At 40.3% G+C, this 20,385-nt stretch overlaps 1 protein-coding gene across 1 annotated transcript in view; it reads right to left on the bottom strand.

Annotated features, from left to right (window-relative positions):
- The window catches only part of LOC139418994 (oxysterol-binding protein-related protein 10-like), a 134,495-nt gene that overhangs the window by 105,527 nt on the left and 8,583 nt on the right, over positions 1-20,385 (bottom strand). Inside the window, exons 2-3 of the mRNA XM_071168803.1 lie at positions 18,707-18,882; positions 14,804-14,883 (exon numbers count right to left, since the gene is read on the bottom strand). Of these exons, the coding sequence (XP_071024904.1) occupies positions 14,804-14,883; positions 18,707-18,882 (256 nt within the window). The remainder of the gene's footprint in view (positions 1-14,803; positions 14,884-18,706; positions 18,883-20,385) is intronic.

Here is a 20,385-nt window from a genome sequence, read left to right as displayed (position 1 = left end):
TTAAGGATGAGGTGGTATGGCCTATAGATTCTATAGGAGGTTAAGGATGAGGTGGTATAGCCTATAGATTCTACAGTAGGTAAAGGAGGTAAAGGATGAGGTGGTATAGCCTATAGATTCTACAGTATGTAAAGGATGAGGTGGTATAGCCTATAGATTCTACAGTATGTCAAGGATGAGGTGGTATAGCCTATAGATTCTACAGTATGTAAAGGATGAGGTGGTATAGCCTATAGATTCTACAGTAGGTCAAGGATGAGGTGGTATAGCCTATAGATTCTATAGGAGGTAAAGGATGAGGTGGTATAGCCTATAGATTCAACAGTAGGTATAGGAGGTAAAGGATGAGGTGGTATAGCCTATAGATTCTACAGTATGTAAAGGATGAGGTGGTATAGCCTATAGATTCTACAGTATGTAAAGGATGAGGTGGTATAGCCTATAGATTCTACAGTATGTAAAGGATGAGGTGGGATAGCCTATAGATTCTATAGGAGGTAAAGGATGAGGTGGTATAGCCTATAGATTCTATAGGAGGTAAAGGATGAGGTGGTATAGTCTATAGATTCTACAGTAGGTAAAGGATGAGGTTGTATAGCCTATAAATTCTATAGGAAGTAAAGGAGGAGGTGGTATAGTCTATAGATTCTACAGTAGGTAAAGGACGAGGTGGTATAGCCTATAGATTCTACAGTATGTAAAGGATGAGGTGGTATAGCCTATATATTCTATAGGAGGTAAAGGAGGAGGTGGTATAGTCTATAGATTCTACAGTAGGTAAAGGATGAGGTGGTATAGCCTATAGATTCTACAGTATGTAAAGGATGAGGTGGTATAGCCTATAGATTCTACAGTAGGTAAAGGATGAGGTGGTATAGTCTATAGATTCTATAGGAGGTAAAGGATGAGGTGGTATAGTCTATAGATTCTACAGTAGGTAAAGGATGAGGTGGTATAGTCTATAGATTCTACAGTGTGTAAAGGATGAGGTGGTATAGTCTATAGATTCTACAGTAGGTCAAGGATGAGGTGGTATAGCCTATAGATTCTACAGTATGTAAAGGATGAGGTGGTATAGTCTATAGATTCTACAGTGTGTAAAGGATGAGGTGGTATAGTCTATAGATTCTACAGTACGTCAAGGATGAGGTGGTATAGCCTATATATTCTACAGTAGGTAAAGGATGAGGTGGTATAGCCTATAGTAGGTAAAGGATGAGGTGGTATAGCCTATAGATTCTACAGGAGGTAAAGGATGAGGTGGTATAGTCTATAGATTCTACAGTAGGTAAAGGATGAGGTGGTATAGCCTATAGATTCTACAGTAGGTAAAGGATGAGGTGGTATAGCCTATAGATTCTACAGTATGTAAAGGATGAGGTGGTATAGCCTATAGATTCTACAGTATGTAAAGGATGAGGTGGTATAGCCTATAGATTCTACAGTATGTAAAGGATGAGGTGGGATAGCCTATAGATTCTATAGGAGGTAAAGGATGAGGTGGTATAGCCTATAGATTCTATAGGAGGTAAAGGATGAGGTGGTATAGTCTATAGATTCTACAGTAGGTAAAGGATGAGGTTGTATAGCCTATAAATTCTATAGGAAGTAAAGGAGGAGGTGGTATAGTCTATAGATTCTACAGTAGGTAAAGGATGAGGTGGTATAGCCTATATATTCTACAGTATGTAAAGGATGAGGTGGTATAGCCTATATATTCTATAGGAGGTAAAGGAGGAGGTGGTATAGTCTATAGATTCTACAGTAGGTAAAGGATGAGGTGGTATAGCCTATAGATTCTACAGTAGGTAAAGGATGAGGTGGTATAGTCTATAGATTCTATAGGAGGTAAAGGATGAGGTGGTATAGTCTATAGATTCTACAGTAGGTAAAGGATGAGGTGGTATAGTCTATAGATTCTACAGTGTGTAAAGGATGAGGTGGTATAGTCTATAGATTCTACAGTAGGTCAAGGATGAGGTGGTATAGCCTATAGATTCTACAGTATGTAAAGGATGAGGTGGTATAGTCTATAGATTCTACAGTGTGTAAAGGATGAGGTGGTATAGTCTATAGATTCTACAGTAGGTCAAGGATGAGGTGGTATAGCCTATAGATTCTACAGTAGGTAAAGGATGAGGTGGTATAGCCTATAGATTCTACAGTAGGTAAAGGATGAGGTGGTATAGCCTATAGATTCTACAGGAGGTAAAGGAGGAGGTGGTATAGTCTATAGATTCTACAGTAGGTAAAGGATGAGGTGGTATAGCCTATAGATTCTACAGTAGGTAAAGGATGAGGTGGTATAGCCTATAGATTCTACAGTAGGTAAAGGATGAGGTGGTATAGCCTATAGATTCTACAGTATGTAAAGGATGAGGTGGTATAGCCTATAGATTCTACAGTATGTAAAGGATGAGGTGGTATAGCCTATAGATTATACAGTAGGTCAAGGATGAGGTGGTATAGACTATAGATTCTACAGTAGGTAAAGGAGGTAAAGGATGAGGTGGTATAGCCTATAGATTCTACAGTATGTAAAGGATGAGGTGGTATAGCCTATAGATTCTACAGTATGTCAAGGATGAGGTGGTATAGCCTATAGATTCTACAGTATGTAAAGGATGAGGTGGTATAGCCTATAGATTCTACAGTAGGTCAAGGATGAGGTTGTATAGCCTATAGATTCTATAGGAGGTAAAGGATGAGGTGGTATAGCCTATAGATTCTACAGTAGGTAAAGGAGGTAAAGGATGAGGTGGTATAGCCTATAGATTCTACAGTAGGTAAAGGATGAGGTGGTATAGCCTATAGATTCTACAGGAGGTAAAGGATGAGGTGGTATAGTCTATAGATTCTACAGTAGGTAAAGGATGAGGTGGTATAGCCTATAGATTCTACAGTAGGTAAAGGATGAGGTGGTATAGCCTATAAATTCTACAGTAGGTAAAGGATGAGGTGGTATAGCCTATAGATTCTACAGTATGTAAAGGATGAGGTGGTATAGCCTATAGATTCTACAGTATGTAAAGGATGAGGTGGTATAGCCTATAGATTCTACAGTAGGTCAAGGATGAGGTGGTATAGCCTATAGATTCTACAGTAGGTAAAGGAGGTAAAGGATGAGGTGGTATAGCCTATAGATTCTACAGTATGTAAAGGATGAGGTGGTATAGCCTATAGATTCTACAGTATGTCAAGGATGAGGTGGTATAGCCTATAGATTCTACAGTATGCAAAGGATGAGGTGGTATAGCCTATAGATTCTACAGTAGGTCAAGGATGAGGTGGTATAGCCTATAGATTCTATAGAAGGTAAAGGATGAGGTGGTATAGCCTATAGATTCTACAGTAGGTAAAGGAGGTAAAGGATGAGGTGGTATAGCCTATAGATTCTACAGTATGTAAAGGATGAGGTGGTATAGCCTATAGATTCTACAGTATGTAAAGGATGAGGTGGTATAGCCTATAGATTCTACAGTAGGTAAAGGATGAGGTGGTATAGCCTATAGATTCTACAGTAGGTAAAGGATGAGGTGGTATAGCCTATAGATTCTACAGTATGTAAAGGATGAGGTGGTATAGCCTATAGATTCTACAGTATGTAAAGGATGAGGTGGTATAGCCTATAGATTATACAGTAGGTCAAGGATGAGGTGGTATAGACTATAGATTCTACAGTAGGTAAAGGAGGTAAAGGATGAGGTGGTATAGCCTATAGATTCTACAGTATGTAAAGGATGAGGTGGTATAGCCTATAGATTCTACAGTATGTCAAGGATGAGGTGGTATAGCCTATAGATTCTACAGTATGTAAAGGATGAGGTGGTATAGCCTATAGATTCTACAGTAGGTCAAGGATGAGGTTGTATAGCCTATAGATTCTATAGGAGGTAAAGGATGAGGTGGTATAGCCTATAGATTCTACAGTAGGTAAAGGAGGTAAAGGATGAGGTGGTATAGCCTATAGATTCTACAGTAGGTAAAGGATGAGGTGGTATAGCCTATAGACTCTACAGGAGGTAAAGGATGAGGTGGTATAGTCTATAGATTCTACAGTAGGTAAAGGATGAGGTGGTATAGCCTATAGATTCTACAGTAGGTAAAGGATGAGGTGGTATAGCCTATAGATTCTACAGTAGGTAAAGGATGAGGTGGTATAGCCTATAGATTCTACAGTATGTAAAGGATGAGGTGGTATAGCCTATAGATTCTACAGTATGTAAAGGATGAGGTGGTATAGCCTATAGATTCTACAGTAGGTCAAGGATGAGGTGGTATAGCCTATAGATTCTACAGTAGGTAAAGGAGGTAAAGGATGAGGTGGTATAGCCTATAGATTCTACAGTATGTAAAGGATGAGGTGGTATAGCCTATAGATTCTACAGTATGTCAAGGATGAGGTGGTATAGCCTATAGATTCTACAGTATGCAAAGGATGAGGTGGTATAGCCTATAGATTCTACAGTAGGTCAAGGATGAGGTGGTATAGCCTATAGATTCTATAGAAGGTAAAGGATGAGGTGGTATAGCCTATAGATTCTACAGTAGGTAAAGGAGGTAAAGGATGAGGTGGTATAGCCTATAGATTCTACAGTATGTAAAGGATGAGGTGGTATAGCCTATAGATTCTACAGTATGTAAAGGATGAGGTGGTATAGCCTATAGATTCTACAGTATGTAAAGGATGAGGTGGTATAGCCTATAGATTCTATAGGAGGTAAAGGATGAGGTGGTATAGCCTATAGATTCTATAGGAGGTAAAGGATGAGGTGGTATAGTCTATAGATTCTACAGTAGGTAAAGGATGAGGTGGTATAGCCTATAGATTCTATAGGAAGTAAAGGAGGAGGTGGTATACTCTATAGATTCTACAGTAGGTAAAGGATGAGGTGGTATAGCCTATAGATTCTACAGTATGTAAAGGATGAGGTGGTATAGCCTATATATTCTATAGGAGGTAAAGGAGGAGGTGGTATAGTCTATAGATTCTACAGTAGGTAAAGGATGAGGTGGTATAGCCTATAGATTCTACAGTATGTAAAGGATGAGGTGGTATAGCCTATAGATTCTACAGTAGGTAAAGGATGAGGTGGTATAGTCTGTAGATTCTATAGGAGGTAAAGGATGAGGTGGTATAGTCTATAGATTCTACAGTAGGTAAAGGATTAAGGTGGTATAGTCTATAGATTCTACAGTGTGTAAAGGATGAGGTGGTATAGTCTATAGATTCTACAGTAGGTCAAGGATGAGGTGGTATAGCCTATAGATTCTACAGTATGTAAAGGATGAGGTGGTATAGTCTACAGATTCTACAGTGTGTAAAGGATGAGGTGGTATAGTCTATAGATTCTACAGTAGGTCAAGGATGAGGTAGTATAGCCTATAGATTCTACAGTAGGTAAAGGATGAGGTGGTATAGCCTATAGATTCTACAGTAGGTAAAGGATGAGGTGGTATAGCCTATAGATTCTACAGGAGGTAAAGGATGAGGTGGTATAGCCTATAGATTCTACAGTAGGTCAAGGATGAGGTGGTATAGCCTATAGATTCTATAGAAGGTAAAGGATGAGGTGGTATAGCCTATAGATTCTACAGTAGGTAAAGGAGGTAAAGGATGAGGTGGTATAGCCTATAGATTCTACAGTATGTAAAGGATGAGGTGGTATAGCCTATAGATTCTACAGTATGTAAAGGATGAGGTGGTATAGCCTATAGATTCTACAGTATGTAAAGGATGAGGTGGTATAGCCTATAGATTCTATAGGAGGTAAAGGATGAGGTGGTATAGCCTATAGATTCTATAGGAGGTAAAGGATGAGGTGGTATAGTCTATAGATTCTACAGTAGGTAAAGGATGAGGTGGTATAGCCTATAGATTCTATAGGAAGTAAAGGAGGAGGTGGTATACTCTATAGATTCTACAGTATGTAAAGGATGAGGTGGTATAGCCTATATATTCTATAGGAGGTAAAGGAGGAGGTGGTATAGTCTATAGATTCTACAGTAGGTAAAGGATGAGGTGGTATAGCCTATAGATTCTACAGTATGTAAAGGATGAGGTGGTATAGCCTATAGATTCTACAGTAGGTAAAGGATGAGGTGGTATAGTCTATAGATTCTATAGGAGGTAAAGGATGAGGTGGTATAGTCTATAGATTCTACAGTAGGTAAAGGATGAGGTGGTATAGTCTATAGATTCTACAGTGTGTAAAGGATGAGGTGGTATAGTCTATAGATTCTACAGTAGGTCAAGGATGAGGTGGTATAGCCTATAGATTCTACAGTATGTAAAGGATGAGGTGGTATAGTCTACAGATTCTACAGTGTGTAAAGGATGAGGTGGTATAGCCTATAGATTCTACAGTAGGTCAAGGATGAGGTAGTATAGCCTATAGATTCTACAGTAGGTAAAGGATGAGGTGGTATAGCCTATAGATTCTACAGTAGGTAAAGGATGAGGTGGTATAGCCTATAGATTCTACAGGAGGTAAAGGATGAGGTGGTATAGCCTATAGATTCTACAGTAGGTCAAGGATGAGGTCGTATAGCCTATAGATTCTACAGTAGGTAAAGGATGAGGTGGTATAGTCTATAGATTCTACAGTATGTAAAGGATGAGGTGGTATAGCCTATAGATTCTACAGTTTGTAAAGGATGAGGTGGTATAGTCTATAGATTCTACAGTAGGTCAAGGATGAGGTGGTATAGCCTATAGATTCTACAGTAGGTAAAGGATGAGGTGGTATAGCCTATAGATTCTACAGTATGTAAAGGATGAGGTGGTATAGCCTATAGATTCTACAGTATGTAAAGGATGAGGTGGTATAGCCTATAGATTATACAGTAGGTCAAGGATGAGGTGGTATAGACTATAGATTCTACAGTAGGTAAAGGAGGTAAAGGATGAGGTGGTATAGCCTATAGATTCTACAGTATGTAAAGGATGAGGTGGTATAGCCTATAGATTCTACAGTATGTCAAGGATGAGGTGGTATAGCCTATAGATTCTACAGTATGTAAAGGATGAGGTGGTATAGCCTATAGATTCTACAGTAGGTCAAGGATGAGGTTGTATAGCCTATAGATTCTATAGGAGGTAAAGGATGAGGTGGTATAGCCTATAGATTCTACAGTAGGTAAAGGAGGTAAAGGATGAGGTGGTATAGCCTATAGATTCTACAGTAGGTAAAGGATGAGGTGGTATAGCCTATAGATTCTACAGGAGGTAAAGGATGAGGTGGTATAGTCTATAGATTCTACAGTAGGTAAAGGATGAGGTGGTATAGCCTATAGATTCTACAGTAGGTAAAGGATGAGGTGGTATAGCCTATAGATTCTACAGTAGGTAAAGGATGAGGTGGTATAGCCTATAGATTCTACAGTATGTAAAGGATGAGGTGGTATAGCCTATAGATTCTACAGTATGTAAAGGATGAGGTGGTATAGCCTATAGATTCTACAGTAGGTCAAGGATGAGGTGGTATAGCCTATAGATTATACAGTAGGTAAAGGAGGTAAAGGATGAGGTGGTATAGCCTATAGATTCTACAGTATGTAAAGGATGAGGTGGTATAGCCTATAGATTCTACAGTATGTCAAGGATGAGGTGGTATAGCCTATAGATTCTACAGTATGCAAAGGATGAGGTGGTATAGCCTATAGATTCTACAGTAGGTCAAGGATGAGGTGGTATAGCCTATAGATTCTATAGAAGGTAAAGGATGAGGTGGTATAGCCTATAGATTCTACAGTAGGTAAAGGAGGTAAAGGATGAGGTGGTATAGCCTATAGATTCTACAGTATGTAAAGGATGAGGTGGTATAGCCTATAGATTCTACAGTATGTAAAGGATGAGGTGGTATAGCCTATAGATTCTACAGTATGTAAAGGATGAGGTGGTATAGCCTATAGATTCTATAGGAGGTAAAGGATGAGGTGGTATAGCCTATAGATTCTATAGGAGGTAAAGGATGAGGTGGTATAGTCTATAGATTCTACAGTAGGTAAAGGATGAGGTGGTATAGCCTATAGATTCTATAGGAAGTAAAGGAGGAGGTGGTATACTCTATAGATTCTACAGTAGGTAAAGGATGAGGTGGTATAGCCTATAGATTCTACAGTATGTAAAGGATGAGGTGGTATAGCCTATATATTCTATAGGAGGTAAAGGAGGAGGTGGTATAGTCTATAGATTCTACAGTAGGTAAAGGATGAGGTGGTATAGCCTATAGATTCTAAAGTATGTAAAGGATGAGGTGGTATAGCCTATAGATTCTACAGTAGGTAAAGGATGAGGTGGTATAGTCTATAGATTCTATAGGAGGTAAAGGATGAGGTGGTATAGTCTATAGATTCTACAGTAGGTAAAGGATGAGGTGGTATAGTCTATAGATTCTACAGTGTGTAAAGGATGAGGTGGTATAGTCTATAGATTCTACAGTAGGTCAAGGATGAGGTGGTATAGCCTATAGATTCTACAGTATGTAAAGGATGAGGTGGTATAGTCTACAGATTCTACAGTGTGTAAAGGATGAGGTGGTATAGTCTATAGATTCTACAGTAGGTCAAGGATGAGGTAGTATAGCCTATAGATTCTACAGTAGGTAAAGGATGAGGTGGTATAGCCTATAGATTCTACAGTAGGTAAAGGATGAGGTGGTATAGCCTATAGATTCTACAGGAGGTAAAGGATGAGGTGGTATAGCCTATAGATTCTACAGTAGGTCAAGGATGAGGTGGTATAGCCTATAGATTCTATAGAAGGTAAAGGATGAGGTGGTATAGCCTATAGATTCTACAGTAGGTAAAGGAGGTAAAGGATGAGGTGGTATAGCCTATAGATTCTACAGTATGTAAAGGATGAGGTGGTATAGCCTATAGATTCTACAGTATGTAAAGGATGAGGTGGTATAGCCTATAGATTCTACAGTATGTAAAGGATGAGGTGGTATAGCCTATAGATTCTATAGGAGGTAAAGGATGAGGTGGTATAGCCTATAGATTCTATAGGAGGTAAAGGATGAGGTGGTATAGTCTATAGATTCTACAGTAGGTAAAGGATGAGGTGGTATAGCCTATAGATTCTATAGGAAGTAAAGGAGGAGGTGGTATACTCTATAGATTCTACAGTAGGTAAAGGATGAGGTGGTATAGCCTATAGATTCTACAGTATGTAAAGGATGAGGTGGTATAGCCTATATATTCTATAGGAGGTAAAGGAGGAGGTGGTATAGTCTATAGATTCTACAGTAGGTAAAGGATGAGGTGGTATAGCCTATAGATTCTACAGTATGTAAAGGATGAGGTGGTATAGCCTATAGATTCTACAGTAAGTAAAGGATGAGGTGGTATAGTCTATAGATTCTATAGGAGGTAAAGGATGAGGTGGTATAGTCTATAGATTCTACAGTAGGTAAAGGATGAGGTGGTATAGTCTATAGATTCTACAGTGTGTAAAGGATGAGGTGGTATAGTCTATAGATTCTACAGTAGGTCAAGGATGAGGTGGTATAGCCTATAGATTCTACAGTATGTAAAGGATGAGGTGGTATAGTCTACAGATTCTACAGTGTGTAAAGGATGAGGTGGTATAGTCTATAGATTCTACAGTAGGTCAAGGATGAGGTAGTATAGCCTATAGATTCTACAGTAGGTAAAGGATGAGGTGGTATAGCCTATAGATTCTACAGTAGGTAAAGGATGAGGTGGTATAGCCTATAGATTCTACAGGAGGTAAAGGATGAGGTGGTATAGCCTATAGATTCTACAGTAGGTCAAGGATGAGGTCGTATAGCCTATAGATTCTACAGTAGGTAAAGGATGAGGTGGTATAGCCTATAGATTCTACAGTATGTAAAGGATGAGGTTGTATAGCCTATAGATTCTACAGTAGGTCAAGGATGAGGTGGTATAGCCTATAGATTCTACAGTAGGTAAAGGATGAGGTGGGATAGCCTATAGATTCTACAGTATGTAAAGGATGAGGTAGTATAGTCTATAGATTCTATAGGAGGTAAAGGATGAGGTGGTATAACCTATAGATTCTACAGTATGTAAAGGATGAGGTGGTATAACCTATAGATTCTACAGTATGAAAAGGATGAGGTGGTATAGTCTATAGATTCTACAGTATGTAAAGGACGAGGTAGTATAGTCTATAGATTCTATAGGAGGTTAAAGGATGAGGTGGTATAACCTATAGATTCTACAGTAGGTAAAGGAGGTAAAGGATGAGGTGGTATAGCCTATAGATTCTACAGTATGTAAAGGATGAGGTGGTATAGCCTATAGATTCTACAGTATGTAAAGGATGAGGTGGGTTAGTCTATAGATTCTACAGTATGTAAAGGATGAGGTGGTATAGTCTATATATTCTACAGTGGGTAAAGGATGAGGTGGTATAGTCTATAGATTCTACAGTAGGTCAATGATGAGGTGGTATAGCCTATAGATTCTACAGTAGGTAAAGTAGGTAAAGGATGAGGTGGTATAGTCTATAGATTCTATAGGAGGTAAAGGATGAGGTAGTATAGTCTATAGATTCTATAGGAGGTAAAGGATGAGGTGGTATAACCTATAGATTCTACAGGAGGTAAAGGATGAGGTGGTATAGTCTATAGATTCTACAGTAGGTAAAGGATGAGGTGGTATAGCCTATAGATTCTACAGTAGGTAAAGGATGAGGTGGTATAACCTATATATTCTACAGTAGGTAAAGGATGAGGTGGTATAGTCTATAGATTGTATAGGAGGTAAAGGGTGAGGTGGTATAACCTATAGATTCTATAGGAGGTAAAGGATGAGGTGGTATAGTCTATAGATTCTACAGTAGGTAAAGGATGAGTTGGTATAGCCTATAGATTCTACAGTAGGTAAAGGATGAGGTGGTATAACCTATAGATTCTACAGTAGGTAAAGGATGAGGTGGTATAGCCTATAGATTCTATAGGAGGTAAAGGATGAGGTGGTATAGCCTATAGATTCTACAGTATGTAAAGGATAAGGTGGAATAGCCTATAGATTCTATAGGAGGTAAAGGATGAGGTGGTATAGTCTATAGATTCTATAGGAGGTAAAGGATGAGGTGGTATAGCCTATAGATTCTACAGTAGGTAAAGGAGGTAAAGGATGAGGTGGTATAGCCTATAGATTCTACAGTATGTAAAGGATGAGGTGGTATAGCCTATAGATTCTACAGTATGTCAAGAATGAGGTGGTATAGCCTATAGATTCTACAGTATGTAAAGGATGAGGTGGTATAGCCTATAGATTCTACAGTAGGTCAAGGATGAGGTGGTATAGCCTATAGATTCTATAGGAGGTAAAGGATGAGGTGGTATAGCCTATAGATTCTACAGTAGGTAAAGGAGGTAAAGGATGAGGTGGTATAGCCTATAGATTCTACAGTATGTAAAGGATGAGGTGGTAAAGCCTATAGATTCTACAGTATGTAAAGGATGAGGTGGTATAGCCTATAGATTCTACAGTATGTAAAGGATGAGGTGGTATAGCCTATAGATTCTATAGGAGGTAAAGGATGAGGTGGTATAGCCTATAGATTCTATAGGAGGTAAAGGATGAGGTGGTATAGTCTATAGATTCTACAGTAGGTAAAGGATGAGGTGGTATAGCCTATAGATTCTATAGGAAGTAAAGGAGGAGGTGGTATAGTCTAAAGATTCTACAGTAGGTAAAGGATGAGGTGGTATAGCCTATAGATTCTACAGTATGTAAAGGATGAGGTGGTATAGCCTATATATTCTATAGGAGGTAAAGGAGGAGGTGGTATAGTCTATAGATTCTACAGTAGGTAAAGGATGAGGTGGTATAGCCTATAGATTCTACAGTATGTAAAGGATGAGGTGGTATAGCCTATAGATTCTACAGTAGGTAAAGGATGAGGTGGTATAGTCTATAGATTCTATAGGAGGTAAAGGATGAGGTGGTATAGTCTATAGATTCTACAGTAGGTAAAGGATGAGGTGGTATAGTCTATAGATTCTACAGTGTGTAAAGGATGAGGTGGTATAGTCTATAGATTCTACAGTAGGTCAAGGATGAGGTGGTATAGCCTATAGATTCTACAGTATGTAAAGGATGAGGTGGTATAGTCTATAGATTCTACAGTGTGTAAAGGATGAGGTGGTATAGTCTATAGATTCTACAGTAGGTCAAGGATGAGGTGGTATAGCCTATAGATTCTACAGTAGGTAAAGGATGAGGTGGTATAGCCTATAGATTCTACAGTAGGTAAAGGATGAGGTGGTATAGCCTATAGATTCTACAGGAGGTAAAGGATGAGGTGGTATAGTCTATATATTCTACAGTAGGTAAAGGATGAGGTGGTATAGCCTATAGATTCTACAGTAGGTAAAGGATGAGGTGGTATAGCCTATAGATTCTACAGTAGGTAAAGGATGAGGTGGTATAGCCTATAGATTCTACAGTATGTAAAGGATGAGGTGGTATAGCCTATAGATTCTACAGTATGTAAAGGATGAGGTGGTATAGCCTATAGATTCTACAGTAGGTCAAGGATGAGGTGGTATAGCCTATAGATTCTACAGTAGGTAAAGGAGGTAAAGGATGAGGTGGTATAGCCTATAGATTCTACAGTATGTAAAGGATGAGGTGGTATAGCCTATAGATTCTACAGTATGTCAAGGATGAGGTGGTATAGCCTATAGATTCTACAGTATGTAAAGGATGAGGTGGTATAGCCTATAGATTCTACAGTAGGTCAAGGATGAGGTGGTATAGCCTATAGATTCTATAGGAGGTAAAGGATGAGGTGGTATAGCCTATAGATTCTACAGTAGGTAAAGGATGAGGTGGTATAGCCTATAGATTCTACAGGAGGTAAAGGATGAGGTGGTATAGTCTATAGATTCTACAGAAGGTAAAGGATGAGGTGGTATAGCCTATAGATTCTACAGTAGGTAAAGGATGAGGTGGTATAGCCTATAGATTCTACAGTAGGTAAAGGATGCGGTGGTATAGCCTATAGATTCTACAGTATGTAAAGGATGAGGTGGTATAGCCTATAGATTCTACAGTATGTAAAGGATGAGGTGGTATAGCCTATTGATTCTACAGTAGGTCAAGGATGAGGTGGTATAGCCTATAGATTCTACAGTAGGTGAAGGAGGTAAAGGATGAGGTGGTATAGCCTATAGATTCTACAGTATGTAAAGGATGAGGTGGTATAGCCTATAGATTCTACAGTATGTCAAGGATGAGGTGGTATAGCCTATAGATTCTACAGTATGTAAAGGATGAGGTGGTATAGCCTATAGATTCTACAGTAGGTCAAGGATGAGGTGGTATAGCCTATAGATTCTATAGGAGGTAAAGGATGAGGTGATATAGCCTATAGATTCTACAGTAGGTAAAGGAGGTAAAGGATGAGGTGGTATAGCCTATAGATTCTACAGTATGTAAAGGATGAGGTGGTATAGCCTATAGATTCTACAGTATGTAAAGGATGAGGTGGTATAGCCTATAGATTCTACAGTATGTAAAGGATGAGGTGGTATAGCCTATAGATTCTATAGGAGGTAAAGGATGAGGTGGTATAGCCTATAGATTCTATAGGAGGTAAAGGATGAGGTGGTATAGTCTATAGATTCTACAGTAGGTAAAGGATGAGGTGGTATAGCCTATAGATTCTATAGGAAGTAAAGGAGGAGGTGGTATACTCTATAGATTCTACAGTAGGTAAAGGATGAGGTGGTATAGCCTATAGATTCTACAGTATGTAAAGGATGAGGTGGTATAGCCTATATATTCTATAGGAGGTAAAGGAGGAGGTGGTATAGTCTATAGATTCTACAGTAGGTAAAGGATGAGGTGGTATAGCCTATAGATTCTACAGTATGTAAAGGATGAGGCTGTATAGCCTATAGATTCTACAGTAGGTAAAGGATGAGGTGGTATAGTCTATAGATTCTATAGGAGGTAAAGGATGAGGTGGTATAGTCTATAGATTCTACAGTAGGTAAAGGATGAGGTGGTATAGTCTATAGATTCTACAGTGTGTAAAGGATGAGGTGGTATAGTCTATAGATTCTACAGTAGGTCAAGGATGAGGTGGTATAGCCTATAGATTCTACAGTATGTAAAGGATGAGGTGGTATAGTCTATAGATTCTACAGTGTGTAAAGGATGAGGTGGTATAGTCTATAGATTCTACAGTAGGTCAAGGATGAGGTGGTATAGCCTATAGATTCTACAGTAGGTAAAGGATGAGGTGGTATAGCCTATAGATTCTACAGTAGGTAAAGGATGAGGTGGTATAGCCTATAGATTCTACAGGAGGTAAAGGATGAGGTGGTATAGCCTATAGATTCTACAGTAGGTCAAGGATGAGGTCGTATAGCCTATAGATTCTACAGTAGGTAAAGGATGAGGTGGTATAGTCTATAGATTCTACAGTATGTAAAGGATGAGGTGGTATAGCCTATAGCTTCTACAGTTTGTAAAGGATGAGGTGGTATAGTCTATAGATTCTACAGTAGGTCAAGGATGAGGTGGTATAGCCTATAGATTCTACAGTATGTAAAGGATGAGGTGGTATAGCCTATAGATTCCACAGTATGTAAAGGAGGAGGTGGTATAGTGTATAGATTCTACAGTAGGTAAAGGATGAGGTGGTATAGTGTATATATTCTACAGTAGGTAAAGGATGAGGTGGTATAGCCTATAGATTCTACAGTAGGTAAAGGATGAGGTGGTATAGCCTATAGATTCTACAGTAGGTAAAGGAGGTAAAGGAGGAGGTGGTATAGCCTATAGATTCTACCTTGGCACTGGAGTCAGAGTGGCGCCGGGCACAGAGCTGCATCTGACTCATCCACAGCTGCTGTTCCCCAGCGTCTGAAGCTACAGAGAGAGAGAGACAGAGAGAGAGAGAGAGAGAGAGAGAGAAAGAGAGAGAGAGACAGAGACAGAGACAGAGACAGGGAGAGAGAGAGAGGGAGAGAGAGAGAGAGACCGTGAGAAAGAGACAGCGAGAGAGAGAGAGACAGCGAGAGAGAGAGAGACAGTGAGAGAGAGAGAGAGAGAGAGAGAGAGAGAGAGAGAGAGAGAGAGAGAGAGAGAGAGAGAGAGACATTACTGTAGAGTATAGGAGCTGAAGATGCACACACGACATGTTAAGGTAGTGCTGACTGGCAGACTGGAAACTGTGAAGACACTCTAATACTTTCAGTTTGTGTTTGGGGACTTTATCAAAAATGTATGAAAGTACCAAGTATATTTGGGCATCCCAAATATAAAGTATTACCATATGTCTCTCCAGTCTCAACATACCCCCATTATTAGATCATTACAGTATGTCTCAACATACCTCCATATATAGATCATTACAGTATGTCTCTCCAGTCTCAACATACCCCCATATATAGATCATTACAGTATGTCTCTCCAGTCTCAACATACCCCAATATATAGATCATTACAGTATGTCTCCAGTCTCAACATACCTCCATATATAGATCATTACAGTATGTTTCTCCAGTCTCAACATACCCCAATATATAGATCATTACAGTATGTCTCAACATACCTCCATATATAGATCATTACAGTATGTCTCCAGTCTTAACATACCCCCATATATAGATCATTACAGTATGTCTCAACATACCCCCATATATAGATCATTACAGTATGTCTATCCAGTCTCAACATACCCCCATATATAGATCCTTACAGTATGTCTCAACATACCCCCATATATAGATCCTTGCAGCAGCAGGGCCAGTTAGGGAGCCTCTAGACTAGTGTCGGGATGTTGAGTGTGCGTCCTAAATGCCACCCTATTCCCTATATAGTGCACTACTTTAGACCAGAGCCCTATTCCCTACATAGTGCACTACTTTAGACCAGAGCCCTATTCCCTATATAGAGCACTACTTTAGACCAGAGCCCTATTCCCTACATAGTGCACTACTTTAGACCAGAGCCCTATTCCCTACATAGTGCACTACTTTAGAACAGAGCCCTATTCCCTACATAGTGCACTACTTTAGACCAGAGCCCTATTCCCTACACAGTGCACTACTTTAGACCAGAGCCCTATTCCCTACATAGTGCACTACTTTAGACCAGAGCCCTATTCCCTACATAGTGCACTACTTTAGACCAGAGCCCTATTCCCTACATAGTGCACTACTTTAGACCAGAGCCTTATTCCCTACATAGTGCACTACTTTAGACCAGAGCCCTATTCCCTACATAGTGCACTACTTTAGACCAGATCCCTATTCCCTACATAGTGCACTACTTTAGACCAGAGCCCTATTCCCTACATAGTGCACTACTTTAGACCAGAGCCCTATTCCCTACATAGTGCATTACTTTAGACCAGAGCCCTATTCCCTACATAGTGCACTACTTTAGACCAGAGCCCTATTCCCTATATAGTGCACTACTTTAGACCAGAGCCCTATTCCCTACATAGTGCACTACTTTAGACCAGAGCCCTATTCTCTACATAGTGCACTACTTTAGACCAGAGCCCTATTCCCTACATAGTGCACTACTTTAGACCAGAGCCCTATTCCCTACATAGTGCACTACTTTAGACCAGAGCCCTATTCCCTACATAGTGCACTACTTTAGACCAGAGCCCTATTCCCTACATAGTGCACTACTTTAGACCAGAGCCCTATTCCCTACATAGTGCACTACTTTAGACCAGAGCCCTATTCCCTACATAGTGCACTACTTTAGACCAGAGCCCTATTCCCTACACAGTGCACTACTTTAGACCAGAGCCCTATTCCCTACATAGTGCACTACTTTAGACCAGAGCCCTATTCCCTACATAGTGCACTACTTTAGACCAGAGCCCTATTCCCTATATAGTGCACTACTTTAGACAAGAGCCCTATTCCCTACATAGTGCACTACTTTAGACCAGAGCCCTATTCCCTACATAGTGCACTACTTTAGACCAGAGCCCTATTCCCTATATAGTGCACTACTTTAGACCAGAGCCCTATTCCCTACATAGTGCACTACTTTAGACCAGAGCCCTATTCCCTACATAGTGCACTACTTTAGACCAGAGCCCTATTCCCTACATAGTGCACTACTTTAGACCAGAGCCCTATTCCCTACATAGTGCACTACTTTAGACCAGAGCCCTATTCCCTACATAGTGCACTACTTTAGACCAGAGCCCTACCCTATTCCCTACATAGTGCACTACTTTAGACCAGAGCCCTATTCCCTACATAGTGCATTACTTTAGACCAGAGCCCTATTCCCTACATAGTGCACTACTTTAGACCAGAGCCCTATTCCCTATATAGTGCACTACTTTAGACCAGAGCCCTATTCCCTACATAGTGCACTACTTTAGACCAGAGCCCTATTCCCTACATAGTGCACTACTTTAGACCAGAGCCCTATTCCCTACATAGTGCACTACTTTAGACCAGAGCCCTATTCCCTACATAGTGCACTACTTTAGACCAGAGCCCTATTCCCTACATAGTGCATTACTTTAGACCAGGGCCCTATTCCCTACATAGTGCACTACTTTAGACCAGAGCCCTATTCCCTACATAGTGCACTACTTTAGACCAGAGCCCTATGGTGGAAATGTTGTGGATTTTATCAAGATAAAAGCTGCTTTGAAACATCAGTCTAACATGGTTAGTGGTTGTTATTGGAGGAGACACAAGAGGTAACCTGTGGTTGAGGAGGCACAAGAGGAAACCTGTGGTGGAGGAGATACAAGAGGAAACCTGTGGTGGAGGAGATACAAGAGGAAACCTGTGGTGGAGGAGATACAAGAGGAAACCTGTGGTGGAGGAGGCACAAGAGGAAACCTGTGGTGGAGGAGATACAAGAGGAAACCTGTGGTTGACAGAGGTAGAGGAGACACAAGAGGAAATCTGTGGTGGAGGAGATACAAGAGGAAATCTGTGGTGGAGGAAATACAAGAGGAAACCTGTGGTGGAGGAGATACAAGAGGAAACCTGTGGTTGACAGAGGTAGAGGAGACACAAGAGGAAATCTGTGGTGGAGGAGACACAAGAGGAAACCTGTGCTTGACAGAGGTAGAGGAGACACAAGAGGAAACCTGTGGTGGAGGAGATACAAGAGGAAACCTGTGTTTGAGAGAGGTGGAGGAGATTTAAGAGGAAACCTGTGGTTGACAGAGGTGGAGGAGATACAAGAGGAAACCTGTGGTTGAGAGAGGTGGAGGAGATACCAGAGGTAACCTGTGGTGGAGGAGACACAAGAGGAAACCTGTGGTTGAGAGAGGTGGAGGAGATACCAGAGGTAACCTGTGGTGGAGGAGACACAAGAGGAAACCTGTGGTTGACAGAGGTAGAGGAGATTTAAGAGGAAACCTGTGGTTGACAGAAGTGTTGCAGAGGGAAGGATGAGATAGCCTGGTCTCAGATCTGTTTGTGTTGTCTTGTTAACTCCTGTGATCACCGTCATATAAGAATTGGTTCGACAGCACCAACAGATCTGGGACCAGGCTCTAAGAATGACTTAACACATCCAGTAACGTACCTCTGCGTTTTGTAATAAGTGACCTCATCTGGTCCAGGATCTGTCTGTGGTGTCTGCAGAAGATGGTGAAACACAGCAACAAACAGATCCTGGACCAGCCAGGCTAAGAGAAGTATAATAACTGTCTAATGACATCTGTGGAGTAACAGACATCCTCTCCACGTACCTCTGAGTTTGTAGGCCTCTCCAGTGGCAGAGTGGACCGTGAACATGTGTGGTAGTTCATCGCTGAGGGCCACAGAGGCCCCTATGAGAGGCAGAGATCCCCGAGGCTTCTGACTCTTACTGTGCTCATTCACAAAGTACTGCAGCTGACCCATGTCCGGATCCAACACAAAATACCTGCAGGAGGAGACAGAACACAAAGAAAACCATTGGTACAAAACAATAACGCTTACTCAGAAATGGAACAGAGTCTAAAATAGGGAGGGAGGGAGGGAGGGAGGGAGGGAGGGAGGGAGGGAGAAGAAGAAGGAAAGAAAGAGAGATGGTGGGGACGAATGGACCAGAGGGAGAGGAAAGAAGGAAAAACTGTAAAATTACGTAGCTATGATGAATAATTTAAATACATGTTTTGACAAACATCCTGCTGCCTCCTCTCTGAATCTCCGAACCCATTGTACAGCAGCAACCCCATGTGACTGGGAGAGAGAGAGAGGGAAAGAGAGAGAGAGGGGTGGGGGGGGGGGGGGGGGGGGGTGAGAGACCAGATATCTGGTCATATAGTATCTACATTACTGAAACATACCAGATATCTGGTCAGATAGTATCTACATTACTGAAACATACCAGATATCTGGTCAGATAGTATCTACATTACTGACATACTGAAACATACCAGATATCTGGTCAGATAGTATCTACATTACTGAAACATATCAGATATCTGGTCAGATAGTATCTAGATTACTGAAACATACCAGATATCTGGACAGATAGTATCTACATTACTGAAACATACCAGATATCTGGTCAGATAGTATCTACATTACTGACATACTGAAACATACCAGATATCTGGTCAGATAGTATCTACATTACTGACATACTGAAACATACCAGATATCTGGTCAGATAGTATCTACATTACTGAAACATACCAGATATCTGGTCAGATAGTATCTACATTACTGAAACATACCAGATATCTGGTCAGATAGTATCTACATTACTGAAACATACCAGATGTCTGGTCAGATAGTATCTACATTACTGAAACATACCAGATATCTGGACAGATAGTATCTACATTACTGACATTACTGAAACATACCAGATATCTGGTCAGATAGTATCTACATTACTGACATACTGAAACATACCAGATATCTGGACAGATAGTATCTACATTACTGACATTACTGAAACATACCAGATATCTGGTCAGATAGTATCTACATTACTGACATTACTGAAACATACCAGATATCTGGTCAGATAGTATCTACATTACTGACATACTGAAACATACCAGATATCTGGACAGATAGTATCTACATTACTGACATTACTGAAACATACCAGATGTCTGGTCAGATAGTATCTACATTACTGAAACATACCAGATATCTGGTCAGATAGCATCTACATTACTGACATACTGAAACATACCAGATATCTGGACAGATAGTATCTATATTACTGACATTACTGAAACATACCAGATATCTGGTCAGATAGCATCTACATTACTGAAACATACCAGATATCTGGTCAGATAGCATCTACATTACTGAAACATACCAGATATCTGGTCAGATAGTAGCTACATTACTGACATACTGAAACATACCAGATATCTGGTCAGATAGCATCTACATTACTGACATACTGAAACATACCAGA

The sequence above is a fragment of the Oncorhynchus clarkii genome, chromosome 2 (genome assembly GCF_045791955.1).
Source record: "Oncorhynchus clarkii lewisi isolate Uvic-CL-2024 chromosome 2, UVic_Ocla_1.0, whole genome shotgun sequence".
NCBI classification, from domain to species: Eukaryota; Metazoa; Chordata; class Actinopteri; order Salmoniformes; family Salmonidae; genus Oncorhynchus; species Oncorhynchus clarkii.
Note: the sequence above shows the minus strand (reverse complement) of the source record. Positions and strands in the feature narration are given on the sequence as shown.